Source organism: Eurypyga helias, unplaced genomic scaffold, assembly GCF_000690775.1.
Source record: "Eurypyga helias isolate BGI_N326 unplaced genomic scaffold, ASM69077v1 scaffold3279, whole genome shotgun sequence".
NCBI lineage: Eukaryota > Metazoa > Chordata > Aves > Eurypygiformes > Eurypygidae > Eurypyga > Eurypyga helias.
In genome coordinates, this window is record NW_010271201.1 from 20,716 (window position 1) to 37,009 (window position 16,294).

A 16,294-nucleotide genomic window follows, 5' to 3' on the forward strand; every position below is an offset into this window, starting at 1 on the left:
TTTCAGTACATATGTACATATATGGGCAGACACATCTTTATATCACCCTGTGTATACATGGGGACATACATATAGTACACGTATGATATACATGTATATATGTTATCGGTAGACACACTTCTTATTTACACATACATATATCTGAAATCTCAGGTACCTGTGGTGCCTGCACAGCCTTGCCCGCCACCACATTTCCAAGCCTGCCCATCCAGCCTCCTGCCAGCAATGGCAGCTCTGTGCCCAGGGCCTGTGCCCGGCCACCTGACCCCGCCAGGCCCCTCGGCCCCGGGTGCAGCCGCAGAGCAGGGCCTGCCCCGCTCTGGCTGCGTGCAGAGAGACCTCCGTGCCGGCGGGACTCCTGCCGGGGGCATCCATATGAACTCTGACCTCAGGTCACGGACCATGACTGACGTTTCCTGCCCTTCCGCTGAACCTTTCTGTAGGGTTCCAGCACGGTGCTGGGCTCAGCTAACTCCTCACTTCGCCACTTCCCTTGGCCACGCTCTGCGTTCACAGCTCTGCCTGGACTGCTGGGCAGCCGACAGCCCAGCGGGGGGATTACCCCCTCCCAGATCTCCAAGCCATAACAAGTGCCGCCTCCCGCAGGAGCAAACTCGGAGCCCTTCAACCATCAGAGAATTACTACTTTGGTACAAACTTCCACGAGCGAACCAAGAGATGCCGCAGCGGCTTTCACTGCCAGCGCGGACCGACACCGTTATGCAGCCTCACCTGGTTTACAGCACACGGTGCAATGCAAAAATGCCGTTCACATTCACATTTTCCAGCCACACTTACCACTGCTAGGCTCATTGTAGTATCGGCTGATGTAATTGTTCATGTCATCCTCTGAAAGAACGGAGAGGCAGCCATTAGAAGACCGTTATTTGATTAAAGGGTTGAAATTCCGCCCCGTGAAAGGCTCTCCTCTGCCCTTGCATGCCCACAGCCCCACCCCTGCTGTATTTTTATCCCACAAGACCGGGTGCGCTTTGGCAACACGCTGCACCCCCACCCACCTGCAGCCCAAATGGGGATTATCATTTCTCGCAGTTCTTTAGGGGAGCAGCCTGGGAATGAAGCATTCTAGGCTCCAAAGAAAACGTGCTGCACGACCATTCCAGAGCCTGACACAGCTGACGGGTTCCCCAGGCCTGTCCCCTCCCCGCTGGCCTTGTTCTGGTCCGTGGGGCCCTCCCCTCGCACGAACGGCACAAGCAGAAAGCTGGCGGTGACCCTGGCAGGCCGAGCTGTGGGCACAGCACGCACAGACCTGCGGGGCTGGTCCATCACACCACCCAGCTGCCTCCTTCCCCTCGGTCACTCGTCACCACTTGTCACCTGAGCTGCCTTCGTGACCCTATACTGTTACCATGCTGAACGCAACGGCATAACCATTGCTCCCGAGCAGCTTCCCTGTGTTTTTCTGCACTCCCACTTCCCTTCTGGTGCTTTTAAAACCTGTTCCTGTGAAACCCAGTGGACTTAACAGAAGAGGAAACAGCATCCAGTATGTTTCCTGACAAATGGCTGCACCTTCCCCTGCTCGGTGCCGGGTGCCGTGGCCAACACGAGTTTACCAAAGCAGCAGGCATGCCTCTCCAGCACAAACGCTGCTGTGGGAAACAGCACAGCCAGACCGGCCAGCTCTAGCAGTTGTAAATCCATGTAGCTTCAGTGTGTAAATCCCTACCTCTGTAATGTCTTTTGTACATTCAGATGGAATAGTTACCTCGTCTGTTACTTGTGCCACACACAGCATCATGTTAACCTCACCCCCTCGGCTGGCTTACAGTACGCTACAAAGACTTTCCCAGGTCAAGGGTGCGGTGCTGCACGTGTAGAACATAGAGGAGAGCTGCCCCCGAACTTGAGTGACGGCAAGGGAAGGCAGCACGAACACAAAGGGAAAGCAGCAGCTATTCTGCCTATACACATTCTAGATGCTGCAGATGACAGTGGGATTTCTTGCTACCCTACGGAAAAGGGGAACATTTTACAGTTGCTGAAAACATAACAAACTCCTCTTGTTGCAGTTCCGAGCAGAACGCAACTATTGCTGCTAAGAAAACAGCATGGGCAATCCAGGAAGAATTTCAAGCTTACAAGCACCTGACCTGCCCAGTTTGCAGTGTATCGTGTGCTCTAAAAGCACTCTCTCCTTTTAAGTGCTCTTTTTGATACCGTGTTTCAGAAAACCATGTTCATCCCTTTGAGCCAGATTTCCTGCATCCCCCTGGGTCCCTGTGGCTACAGTCCTGTCTTTTCACAGCACATTGCGGTTTGCAGGTGAAAGAAACAGATGTTTTCCGGGGAACACTTTCTCCACACAACAAGACCCAAACCACTAAGCACTCTGTACCTAAAATAGCTGCACTCATAAGAAGGCAATCTAACCTGACACTGAAAGGCAACACGATTGTTTTCCTGGTTTCATTGGATCTTAAAAGCTTTTTTGGCCCTCGTTGATCTTTAAATGCCTGCAGTCAGAGGTGTGCTTTGTGCTAATGTCGGAGTTTAAGAGAGAGGCCTCAGAGTAGCTCAAGGCAATGCCACTGAATTAGGAGTATATTGCAAGGCTTTTCAGCTATCTGCAACTAAAACACACTTCATTTCAGTCACGCATAATTTACGCTCTGAACGCCACCAAACCTGCTGGCCCCTATAGGTACGGGTTCTTGTTCAGGCATGAAACCTTCAGCCACAGTCAGAAAATACCTGCGCAGCTGTATCGCACCATATTGAACCTCCAGTCTAATTCTAAGCAGCGGGATGAGGAAAACAGAACCACAGTCTGGCCGGGGCACGTTCTGCATGCGAGGGCTGCCCCTCCTCATCCCCTGGCAAAAGCAGACAGACACGCTCCATGCAGTGACTGGGGTGCTCGCATTTCCTCCTGCTCCCGTTACCCTCTGCCCCAAACGCCAAGACGTTTGCACTTAAGACAGAAAACAACTTGGAAAAGTTACTCGTCTGCCTGTCCTGTCTTACGGCAAGGTGCAAACCAAGTCTTCCCTAGACCGCATATGCTTACTGCCCCCGGCCGGCCGTGATCGACACACAACAGCACGTACCAGGGCACTGTTCTCAAACCAGTACAGCAGAGATGCAGACTGCTCTTTGTATCAGCAGAGGCCAAAGCCAGACACCTGAGAAGGACATCCTGCAGCGCTCAGAGCAGGGAGGAAAATCACAGACTGTCCTGGCTGTGCGGGTGTCCACTCGCACACAGGGTGGGGAGAGCTGCCTACGTTCAGGTTACGATGCGATGGTCTTACCGACATTTCACATTGCTTATCTATCTATAAATTGCTTGTGTATCTACAAATTAAAGATACATGATAAATACAGACACCTGTAAAACATAAAATACACATATATCTATTGACCTTGAATAGTTAAACGATAAATGGTAATGGAGTAACAGCATCAAAATAAATATTTCACCACAGATTAAAGCACACTGACAATTACCAAACTCAGTCATATGGGAGCCTCAGTTCCTTTGGGTATAAAAGGCTGTGAACAATTCCAGTTCTCTCTCATAATAGTCTCCACTGCTGAGAGCAAGGAGTTAAAAAAACCCACCACCGCTATATAACTGAAAGCAACTATTTGTGCATCTAAAACATCTACACAAATAGGAAGTACAGCCCTGCACGTTACTGTGGAACGCTGCTTAAGTACTTGATGGTGATGTACGACGAGACGGAGTCCCCACTGCCCAGCACGTGCGCTCAGATGGGATGAGGGGCACAAGGGCGTTTGCAGCTGGTGGCAGGTAGGATCCTGTTTGTACAGTAAGTAGGGGAGACCAGCTGCTACAAAGGGGCAGGTCACTTGTGTTATTTAAATGCTGCATAGTGTTTTCTGCTGTCTGTATTTTAGTTTCAGCTCCAGAAAGGGAGTTGTCTTCAGAGAGACTTCATTCTTCATAGTTTCTCTGGGGTTTTCTAAAACTTTTTTTTTTATTTCACCTTGGAATTTTCAGGATCCAGAAGTCTTTTCCTCCTTTCCTAGAAATAAACCCATGTCTCCAGACACCCAGCAATATTACCTGCACTTCTTTTTCCAGAAGAACTTTGCATTTAGAAGTCCTCAGCTGTAACAATGCCCAAGTGGTATTTACAGTAAATGAAAGACCTGGCAGTAAGCAGAAAGAAAAAGCACCTCCCACTTATTTCGCCTGGAAATAGCAACCTTCGGAAAAGGTAATGGATGGCACTGGGGACCCTCTTGCTAGATGCACCAGAAGGAATTGTAGAATCACTTAGGTTAGCAAAGACCTTCAAGATCACCGAGTCCGACCGTAAACTTCACACTGCCAAGTCCACCACTAGCCATGCCCCTAGGTGTAATGAACGGGAGCCTTTACCCCAGGAAATCTGGCGATGAAGGTAGTTGTGAGTTGAGAAGGTAGAATGGGAAGAGTGTGGCAACTCTTCCCCACAACAAAACCCATCCTAACCTGTGGCGAACAAGGATGGTTCTACAATCTTCCCCGGAATGCAAAAGGAAGATACGCACCAGCGCTGTGAGGAATTCAGCTGCGAGAAGCTTTTGCTGGGCAGGAGAAGGAACGAGCAGAAACAGGCTGTTCTCTGCGGTCCACGAGCATCGTTTGCTAAGGTAGCACAGGGTGCGAATGACCGCCGACACAGCACAGCAGAACGGGACAGCTGGAACTGCTCCGCCTGCTCGCGGAAGATGGCAGCGGTACAGCTAAGGGTGAGGCAGCAGAGTAACGTGGGACCGCAGTCAGGCAGCAGGGCTGACTCCAACCGGATCAGGGCTTCTCACCAGGCAGAAGGGAACGCCCGGCTGGGAGGGTAGCTCGGGCTCCTACCTCCCGCACGTGAAAACAAAACGGCCTTCCCCGACACTGCAGCCGAGAGCGTCTGCGAGCCTGTACGTGCAGTGAAGTCACATCGACAAGGTGCAGGAAGTCTCATCTCTCAGCTTGCGACCTAAATGGCTGTTAGTGCAGAAACACGCGGTTCTTGGTCAGGATCTGCCTGACAGCTACTGGATTTTGTCTGTTGAAGGTTTTCTTATTATCTGCCTGTTCTTTTCCTGCCAGGCTCAGAACACAGGCAAAAATGGTTCAGGGAGTAATAAACTATTTAGAGTACAGCCCCATATAATCTCATCTGACCCAAGAGACAACACTCTAATCTCTCTCTTCTGGCCCTATAAAAACCTAATAAATTTGGTGAAACACATAAATGACATTCCACCCAAGGCAGATCGCTCTTTTAGTTCTATGATCTCTCTACAGTCACCTTCAATTGTTTCATCAATGGCTTTAGTGAAGGAATCTGCAACCTCCCTGCATACAGTAAATACCATTTCCACATCTTTTAGATCAGAGGCCTTAAAAAAGGGATTTCTTTTGAAGTGCTTCATTATTAGTGTACTTAATATTTTTATTGCCCCTGATTGTACTGCCTTCTGCCTCTCCAAGCTGTGTTTTCCGAACTGGAGGGTTATTTTTTCTGCTGTGTAGCCTCCCACTGAGGATGACAGTCCTCAGAGGAATGTCTTATCCTGACTTTCCTCCAGAAAGCAATCTTCACTAGGAGGTTTCTAAAGAAGCAGATGTTTCATCTTTATCACTGCCATTTGGCACAAGTGTCCCCTCCTTAAAGTACCACTACCACTTGGAAGCGTTTGGGAAAAAAAAGTAGGATAAAATACACTTTGCAATAAATCCAACTGAGATACACTGAGCAGGGAGGTTTTTCAAGGCACAAGTTATAGGATCAAGTTATTGTCCCCTAAACACTTCTAAAAATAAGAACAATGATGACAGCTACACTGCTCTGTCACCAGCCAATAGCACTGCCACAACCCGACTTTGCACAAAGAGCATAGCTTTAGTATGACACTGAAGTGCACAAAGGAAGACAGAATGTACATAAAAAAGGACATCTATCGGTCTTTCTCAGAGCAGACTGGCAATCCATAGCTACAACCTTCTCTGGGAGCCTTCCCCTGCAGACTGCCATGCCATCTCTGGCATCCGTGATCTGTCTGACCTTGGCCATCTGAACTTCATCACCACCAAATTCTCAGGCAGACCTAACCTCCTCTTCTCAGCATTCCAAGTATAGCTCCCTGCTGACTTGTAAAATCATTTACTGAGGTGCATGCATGCTCCCCAGGCTGTGCTGTACTGTCTAGTTCACCCTTCTGGTCTTGTGCAAGATGACCTGGAGCAGAGCTTTTTTCCCCTCTGCTGGCCCTAGAAGGCCTCTCTCCCTTTCCCTCTAGCAACACAGAAAGTTTGTGCCAAGAAGAAACACAAACAGCCAGCTGACACTTTCCAGGAGACTTCCCCTGCTTTTCGAATGAAGGCAGATTGCCACAGTAGTGCAAGCTGCTGTGCTCACAGGACTCTTCCATTCACACGGATATCCAGTCCCTGCAGAGGCTGGATGGATGCCTGAGCATCCTTGAGGGGAACCGTCAAAGTTAGCTCACAGAGAAAACAAAGCAACAGAGTCAGTAAGAATCAACCAATTTCAGGAAGAAATCACCTGAGATGGAAGTTGTTGTGCAGAAGGAAATCCTGGGATATGGAACACACTCCATTATCAGCAGATACTGCTGGAACAGGAAGACTGGGGAAAAAACCCAAAATCCCTAACTGACAACAGATTTGTTGGCTTTGACCCTCACTTTATTTAGCAAATCATGCTGCAAGAGCCCTGTGTGCTGAGTTGAGCGTGGCTGAGATGCCAGACACCTGTGTGTCGGCGTGGCTGGTGGCTCTGGGTAGAGGATGGCCTGGGGGGGCTCTCCCTGCTCTTTCCAACCTTGGTCTCTATGGATATGGATGAACAGATCCACATCCAAATTGGCTTGTTACAGTCAGCCTGAAGCAGAGAGGAACTTGGGTCAGTCTCTGCAAAACAGCCACATTGGTGGAGTCTAGAAAAACAAAGGTGAGAAGGAACATGGCAATCAACAAAACAATAATTTGCTGGGTAAACATCAGGGAAAGATATTAATTTAAGCAAAGGATTCAAGAACAAATTGTTACAAACTGGCAACAAATAAACGTAGACAGAGATTAGGAAAAGATTTCTAATAATTCAGAGAAGTGAGACGCTGGGCAGCGTTGCAATGGCAGCAGAGGGCAAAACACAGCGCTGCTGTCACATGGAAGAGCTGCATGCTCGGACAGCGGAAACGTTCCAGTTCTGTGTGCCTTTACCCGTCAGCAGTGCCTTCACACCTCGGCACGCTAACGACGGGAGACAGCTTCGGCCTCACACGCGTGACTGTAGGCTCACCACTTCTGGAACGGAAAAGTTTCCCCCCGCCCAGTCGGTGAATGTGACAGTCAAGAGCCCAACGCCACTAACTACACACACATTTATCTGAGTGTTGCTTAAGGTTTAATTCCTTTGATCCTGCCTGGGTGATCAGTGCACAGAGAACCACAAAGCCTGAAAGAGGCACCTACAGAGAAGCCAAATCCTCACTCTTCCACGGTTACATGGAGTTTAACCAGGAAGCGGAGTGCACTTAAGATATAACCATTTCCAGGAGTGGGCTTCAAAGTAGATACATTTCAACATTTGAAAATAACCATAAACTATTTTTTATCTATTGTTCTGCAGTAAAAGGGCTCTCTTAGAGCACTAACAGATGATCACCAAAGGAACTGGCTTGGAGTTGAAAAGTGTTCAACCAGCTCAGACTGCCTCGCAAGGAACAACTGACAAAATCCTTTCCAGTGCCCTGCTTTGCCTTCTCAGACAGCTTATGAATAATCTTAAGGGAAGATCTCTGAAGTTCCAGAATTTTTCACATTTCCCTTCTAATATCCTACTTCTTCACTTAAAAAACAGTGGGTACCTACGGGGAGAACAAGCTTTACTTTTCTCCAAGCAGGAACATAAATTGCAACAGTCCCCCCAAGACCAAAGACTTACTGCTAACCCCATAAAAATGGAAATTTCACTCAGAAAAGCAAAAATAAGCTTTCTGCGATGTGAAGTAACAGAGCTAGGATCCGGTTCTTGCTCAAAGGAATAGATGGGTGGAATATTAATCTTAAAACTATGGCAGTACTGTAGAATTTCAAAAACTGAAATGATATATGCAGGAAAATGAGGCATTTCCACTAGGGACTGTAATTCATATATTATGGGAGAGATTAAAGAATAATAAATTTTGGAAGGAAGTATTAATGGCTATGTGGGGGCACTGTGAGCCTGGCATTCCCTGAAGTCTGGAACTCTGTACACCAAACACTAAAAATGATTTGTGCAGGAGCAGAAAACATCCGATGTTATTCTGACCATGACCAGTTACATACTGTACCAAGTAAGGACCCAGCAAGAGAAAAAACTTCCTTTGTAGTTCTGAGATGAACAGATAGGATAATGTTTGCCATTATGCCAAATGGTAAGAAGCAAGGCAATGACAGCACTTAGGGTATGTCCCTTGCTCTTAGAGAAAGGCCGACCACAACGGTCCGATGCTGCCACGCATTCACATGCAACGGCTCTCGCTCTAAGCTCTTTACAGACAGCGCAGAAAGTGCTCGCAACACAGCAAGCAGCAAACGTTTGCCACAGGTTTATAGCTCCTGAATCCTGCCTTTCTCAAGTCCCTTATCTTTCCTGGTGTTGACAGTGACACCCTTTGACTTGCATGCTGAAGCCTGTGTTTTAGCCTTCATCTCTGTCCGCTCTGGAGATCAATTTTTTGACAAGACAAATAGAACCTCCATTCAAAGCAAATTAAAGGTGAAAAGTTTCCTGCTTCGAAGCCAAATTAATTAGAAAATACCATCTAACCATTCATTTTCCACAGAGTCATTCCTACCATGGTAGGAGCTCTCTTGGTGAATTGTTACAGGGAGACAGTGCCCAGGTCATTATTCAGAGAATTAGCACAGGACTGACCAGGCCACGCAGAGCTTACAGCTGTACTGCCTCAAGAAGCGGTCCTTCAAGAAGAGCCATGACATACTAGCTGGGGAGTGACGCGACACTCTCAGAGCCCGCTGACCCTCTGACTAGAGTTCTTGCCTACTACACTCTCGGAGCCTGTTGACCCTCTGACTAGAGTTCTTGCCTCTCCAGTCTTGTACAAGGCACTTCAGATAAAAAGAGAGGTCTGTAGAAAGAAAAGCTGGGTGAAGACACATACTGAAAGCTACCAAAGCAGCCAGCTCTTACACTACTCACACACTGTGGTCTGCACCAGGAGTGTCGACACAAACTCCCTGAGGCGCTGCATGTGTGATGCGATGCTGGGGTTACCTGACTTGCTTTACTGAAGACTGCAGTAAATGGCTGCACAAAATCCAGTGTAAATACCAGAGTACAAGCTACTGCTGCCCCTGAGGAGCTTTAACTTATGCACTATCCCATAAAACTCCCAGGTAGGGAAACGACTCTGAATGCTTTCTTATTCCATAACCCCTTTGCGGTGAAGTATTCTGCACTGAATGTTTCCATTGTTCAATATGGACAGGGGAAATAAGATTAGCTTGAGATGGAATAGCCCATTTTCTCAGGCAGTATGTTCTCTAGCCAACTCAAGCTTGCTGGTTTGGCAGAACTCAGGGCTCTCCAAAGATGGCGATTCTTTTGAAGGCTGACAGAGTTAAGTTTGGCACAAGCACACGCACTCCACGCCATGCCCTACCCTCAGGTGTTATATGTAGGGCTAATGTTCTGCCAGAGCGTAAGAGCACAGCACATCAGAGCCTGTTCTGCCTAACAGCTGAACTGTGGCTTTGAACTGCAGCTTTTCTTTTAACAGTATTAGCAACCTGGTCCCTTATTTCTCCTCCAGCTACTCAGTGTAATATGCATATTTTTCAAAGCTCACAAATGCCGTATGGCACACAGAATGATTAACTGCAGCCATCATCTGGAATCTTTACGGAGGAAAAAACATAGCTTAGAGAAAACGGATGCAAAACAATTCCTAACGTGGTCTGATACAGAGGGTGTTACAAAACATAACCCTTGACCAAAAGTCAGGATTTAAAACACTGGTGACAGAGTTTTAGGCAGAACAAGTGTCATGGAAAGCCCTGAAGATAGCAGCCAGTGCAACCACAGCGTGTGAGAAGGGGAAGATACAGAAACAACCTACCAAAGCTCAAAAATGCCGTATGGCACACAGGATGATTAACTGCAGCCATCACCTGGAATCTTTAAGAAAACACAGCTTAGAGAAAACGGATGCAAAACAATTCCTAACATGGTCTGATACACAGGGTAAGTTACAAAACATAACCCTTGACCAAAAGTCAGGATTTAACACACTGGTGACAGGGTTTTAGGCAGAACAGGTGTCATGAAAAGCCCTGAAGATAGCAGCCAGTGCAACCACAGCGTGTGAGAAGGGGAAGATACAGAAACAACCTACAGGAAACAAATGTCTGTGCTTTGCAGGGCCAGGTCTCTGGGGTGTTTTACATGCCTGAGCTGGTGGGGAGATCCTGCACCAACCAGACACATCCCTCCCACACATTTGCAAGTGGAGGCATCTTCAGCTGAAGATACGCTCTTCTTCCACCCAACATACCACATTCAGATTTTGCTGATCCATTCATGGGTCAGAATGGCCACAGTGTAGGTGAAGAAAATGCTGGCAGCATGTGAAAGTGATCATGGCGAAAGCTGCTGCAGCAACAGCCAGCATCTTACTGGGAGTGCAAGCTGGTGCCAGGAGAGCTGGAGAAGAAAGATCCAGCTGAGGTGGGGAGGGAGAACCAGGCAGGGCTGGCTCATGATCTTCCTTCCTTCAGGTAACTGCCTTCTCAAGCTGTTAATTGAAGTTTTGAAGTCCTGTAACCTACACAGAAGGAATCTCTAAGACAGCATTGCTAGTGCAGGATTCAAAGCCTCAGTACTACCTCTTTCCTTTGCAAAATAATCCAGAAAATTACATGCCAAATCCTCTGCCTCAATTGACTGTTACCTGGATTGTGAACTAAAGCACTGAATGTTATTGCTGGGCTTGTGGTTTCTCATGCGCTCAACGTGTCCCCTTGCTGGGGGGCCGCCATGGTGGCAGTCCATCACAGATGGGTGTCCCCTGCTGTAAGACCGAAGGAAATTTCTTCTGTCCAATTCAACACAAAGGACAGTTGTTTAAATGGAGTCACCTGAATTTAGCTTCTAAGGCCAAGCGCTCAAAATAATGCATCTACAAAGGCTTATATGTAATATACAGTGTACAAAAATGTGTTTACCCCTGTATTTTTAGATGACTTCTGGGAATCAGAAATCAACTCCGTATACTCAGTTTAAATACAACACAACTGCACCTGACCCAAGATGTAAAGCAGTGCAGGTTCTTATTTGCTGAATGTCTCTTTTCAGGGAAAGGCAGGAATCTCTAATCACATAACCTAACTGAATGTAGAAATCAGTCCTGAAGGTTGTGTGTCTACTTTGTTGCATGTGTGGCCAGCATTTTACAGGGAGAAACAAATTATGAGTGCTTGTGTTCACTTGGATGACAGACAACAGAAAAATTTTTAGATGAATCTCCACAGCACTAAAACTTCAGCAAACCTCCTTACAATGTGCACAACAATCTCCAGCTCCAAATGTAACCCTCAAGGAACATATGCATAAATTATAATATATCCACTGGGTAAACATCCGAAATCCTACCAAAAAGGGGGAAATGCGTTTTAGGGGGGAGTCTGCTCAACTGCTTGCTTTTAAATACAATTTAAAATCAGGAATAATTAATGGCTGAATTGTGGTTAGCGCTTAGCAATTATAAAGAGGAAAAAAACAAAACCAATTTTTACATGCTCTCATTACTGTGCAGAGAATAGAAAGGATTATAGTTTCAGAATGTCTGGTGAGCTTTTTCTCTTAAACCTTTTGATTAAAGTCCTTCTGTGCCTTGAATTCTAAGGATTTCGACCAAAATAAAGATACCATGCAAACCTCCAGATATATTTACATGCTGCTCATCTACTAAAATAATCAAGCTAAGATGTCCCAGGAAGACTAACATATCACTTGGGCAGAAAGTGTTGCCTCCTCTGGAATATTATGTTAAATGTAACTTAGACAGGACACGTTCTGCACTCCATTGTTGGGGGATCACAGGAAAAAGTCTTTTCCAAAAGCACTTCTGGTCTAGCAGTTGTGAGAAAAATGGATCCAAGTAATATAACTGTTGAAATTGTCCTGAATCACACACCTGCCCCACAGACGGCTCACAGAAGACAGACTGTTCCACACTGACATCTCAGCAGGAGCTGCCTACACAGTGCATGGCTCCTTTTCTGGCACCAGGGATGCCCTACCCAAGCACAACTGGGCTGCCCAGCACTGGCAGCTTTAAGCAACCTGGTGAGAGTATAGCCCCTAGGCAAGGCAGGCTTCATAGCTGATGTGTGGGTCCTCTCCAAACCACAGAAACGCAAGTGGCCAATGACCGAAGCTGTTTACAATGTTCTTAATTTCCCTGCTTTTACCTCTGAGTGATTATCATTTTCCAATTCTGATTTGGCTGCTGCTTCTTTAGCGATTGATGGATACAATGTGAAGACACTGGGAAGGTACATCACAGTCATTTGCTTTCCAAGTCATTTTTCTGGCTCTGTTCAGAACCCGTTTGCAAATACAACAGCTCCTGCCACTTCTAAGCAGACACAGCCTCTTTGCAAAAATGGGAAACGCAGTCTCCAAGGAAAGCAATCAATTCACCGGCAGCATGAAAGTATTTAGTGGATTCAATAGCTCCATGTAAGGGACCAGTTGTACAGCAGCACTCACCTCGTGGAGGTCGCAGCTCAGTGATGTTCTCGGTGGCTTCGTCATCCGAATCTTCGGTTGCTACCACCTTGTACCTGTTGCTGCTCTGTTTGTTCAGTACATGTGGGACCTGCAGCGCAGCCTCTCTCTCTGCAGCCAGATCCAAGTCCTGCTGAGCAAGGTGGGCCCTCAGCTGCCTGATTTCAAACTAGAGGGAAAAACAACACCACATACTGATGTTATATAAGCGCAGCCAGAAGTCTACATTCTACAGCTGAGGACCTATTACTCTTTGTTGCTAAATCTCTACAAAGTGGTGAGAACAAATACAATGTGGTTGAGCTGGGATGCAAGTCCAAACAGCTGATACTCTGCTAGAGCCCATGTGAGATGGACTATTGTTCACATAATCTAAAAATAGTGACTGTCTCATGCTGGTCTTCTAGTTTGTACATGTCTGCATCTTGAAGATATGATTTTGGACAATTTTTAAACAGATCTAACTGCCAAAGCAAATTAAGTATTTATAAAAGACTACTCTTATCAGGCATCTAGTGATTCAGGTTTATGACGAACTTCCCTGATCTGCTAGACTTTGCAATGAGGATTTCTGTGGAGGGAGGTTCTCTAAGCAGTTCCCTGAACAGTCCTCTCCCACTAACTGGGCAAGCTGGAGGGACACCACAGTTCTCTTCCAGCTTGAAATCTTCCGTAGCCAACAGAGTGCAGAAAACCCTGGGGAAGGTTGCCAGTTCTCTGCCATCCAGCACAGCCATGGGGCTGTGTGGCAGAGGGTTTCTCTTGTCTAAACTCTTTTTAGGATCAGTAGTACAGCAGTGACCAAGTCATGTCTAATCACAGAGAGTCTGACAGGGAAAAGCAAATGAGGCGAGCAATAGGCTAAGGCATTTAAAATTTAGCATTGCTGGGCCTCCCATAGTTCAAGGCCTGAAAAGGCATCAGAAAGCATGATGCTACAGCGAGCCACACTGCACCTGTCACTCTGCATTTACAATAGAGATGGAATTAGCACCTCAGTGCTTGAAAACTGGTGTGGAACAGCATGTAGGCTAAATGAATCTGGTTCTGGCTCTTGCCTCTCAGATGCTGACTCAAATTACTTTGCTGTCAGATTTTGGAATCCATCAACAGACCTAGTTTGTTCCACTGCAGTCCACATCAGACATGGCACAAACCCCAGGCACGCTGCAGAGCACCAGCAGTTCCTCCAAGCTGTGTAAGCGACTGGAGGGGAAACAAGACAGAGTTTCCCCAGATTTTAGAAAGAAAAAAAAAAAGGAAATAAAAAGGGATTCCAGATTGCCACATCTGGAGACTATCTGCTTTCCAGAGCGTAAGGGACAGCACTACCAGAAAGCCCACTGCAAGACTGCAATCTAGAGAGCAAAAGGGGAGTTTAAGCTTTCCAGATGACATTCAAACCACCTAATATAGGGATCTAACAAAGCACACAGCTTCTCCTCTCTCTTGAAATCAGTAGACAGAGGTCTGGCATCTGGACACAGCTGGCTGCATGAAAAGCTCACTGCTTTTCACCAAAGGTCCGCTGACAGTGACAGTCAGAGGAGGCAGGTAGTATCAACAAATGTCAAAATACAGCCCTGCTCCTCAATTCCTGCAATGAACCCTCCATGGCAGGTCCCAGATAGTGTTTTTTGTGTTAACCTATCAGCTACAAAGAAGTAACAAACTGAGGGGGCTAACTCTTCCCCAGCCAGCCCCAAGCTTCCTGAGGTTTAGGGCACCTGTGGCATAGCAGAGGTGCCAGTAGGAAGGTGTCATTCAGCTGTGAAAGGACTCTCTGGAGTTCAGCTTTACACCACAGAGAATTTCAGATTTTATCCTTGACTTGAAAGAAAAAGAAACCCCAAAATATCTTACATTTCACCTTTAAAGGGAGACATCCTTTTTCAGACACTCCCTTCGTTTAAATGAAGAAATGCACTCCAACATAATAAGCAAAAAATAAATCTGGAGATTTAGAAAAAACTTAAATTATTACCTATCCATATCTAACTTGCCCAGCTCAAACTAAGAGGCAATAAGAATTAGGCATCATTACTGTTTTTCTACATGTCACATTTCCTCCTTCAAAAACATTCCTTTGTGGCAGAAAAAGAAGTATTGCCACTAAAATGCTTAATTCTGGCCTAGAGGCAGGATATGATTTCCTTTTTTATGGAAAAGAAAAAAAAACCAGCAGGTATTTAATAACACACATAGGTAAAACCACTGAAAATACTGCTCAACAACGTATTTCTGCATCACACCCAATTCAACCAGCTTAGGCATTCACAAAGATTGGCTGAACCGGGTAACAAGCGAAAGCTCGAAGGGCATCACTGCGTTTTACAGGTGTGACAAGGAAGCACATTAGGTGAGCTTTCCTGCTACAGCCAACCTACCGCAAAAATGGGGAAGAGGCCAGACTTTCTGATGCCCACTGACATGTTCCCATCCATAAAGCAAGCATTTATAAATATCCACAGATTATTGTCAACCATCACCACCCAGCTTTTAACAGACGAGTTCATGAAGGTCACTGCCTAACGCAGCTCTGCCCGAGAGCTATGAACCACTCAGCCTGGTGCACTGGGCCAAGCAGCCGCCTGCATCCATCGCTGGGATCACCATGGGGACAACTGCTCTTTGTCCAAAAAGTTCTTTATTTCCGAGGTATGGGGTAACGCTCGGTACCCCGGTACCGCACGGACAGCAGAAGCGGTAGCCGGAGCCCAGCGCCGGTGGCAGGGCCGGGCCGGGCGCAGGCAGGAGGGCTCTGGTGCCATCTGCCGTTTGACTGCAGAAACACGCCTGTGCCGGCAGCAGCCGGGGCAGCACCCGCCCGGGAAGGCGGCACAAGGTCACATTCCGGCACAAACTGAAACCTAGACCTGGTGTGGGCTCACACAACCCTCCCCTCACCCGGGGCCTGAGGAGGAGAAGCGTATGCAGGACTTGCAACGTGCGCAGTGCCACGCGAGCCCCTTCTATTGCCAGCTGCAAACACTGCCCGCAGGCTCGCCCCACCTTCAGCTCCTTCCGCTGGCCCAGAACCCGGTGCTGAACGTGAACCTGTCACGAGCAGATAGGAGGATTGAATTCCTACGGACAGGAGAGCAGCAGAGTGCTCTGGACTTCACGCCCAAGGTAAACAATAGCATACAGAGATGTTCAGAAAGACAACAGCAGAAACCGATGTTGCCTGCAAAACCACGCAGCTGCTCTCCCTTCCACTTTTCCATTACCTCAGATGGTCAGCTTCCAGGTCCCGTTCATGTTTGCCCTGAAGCCTGTGTAGTCCTTAAACCAGCAGAAAGCTAGAATCAAATACTGTTGTGTAACTCATTTTTTCATTGACAGAGAAGAACATACTCATTGCAATAATGGTGTTTGTCTCACTCCCACATCCACTGTTACTGATGCAAAGTGATCCATGCATGTCCCGCAGAGATGCAGAGCCCTAACTGCTACAGACAGCCTGAGACACAGCCAAAACCCAACTCAGTACACAG

The 16,294-nt window shown here is 47.1% G+C and overlaps 1 protein-coding gene across 1 annotated transcript in view; it reads right to left on the bottom strand.

Annotated features, from left to right (window-relative positions):
* The window catches only part of LOC104514898 (chromosome unknown open reading frame, human C15orf27), a 58,321-nt gene that overhangs the window by 6,067 nt on the left and 35,960 nt on the right, over positions 1–16,294 (bottom strand). The window contains exons 8-9 of the mRNA XM_010158702.1: positions 12,780–12,966; positions 799–849 (exon numbers count right to left, since the gene is read on the bottom strand). Of these exons, the coding sequence (XP_010157004.1) occupies positions 799–849; positions 12,780–12,966 (238 nt within the window). The remainder of the gene's footprint in view (positions 1–798; positions 850–12,779; positions 12,967–16,294) is intronic.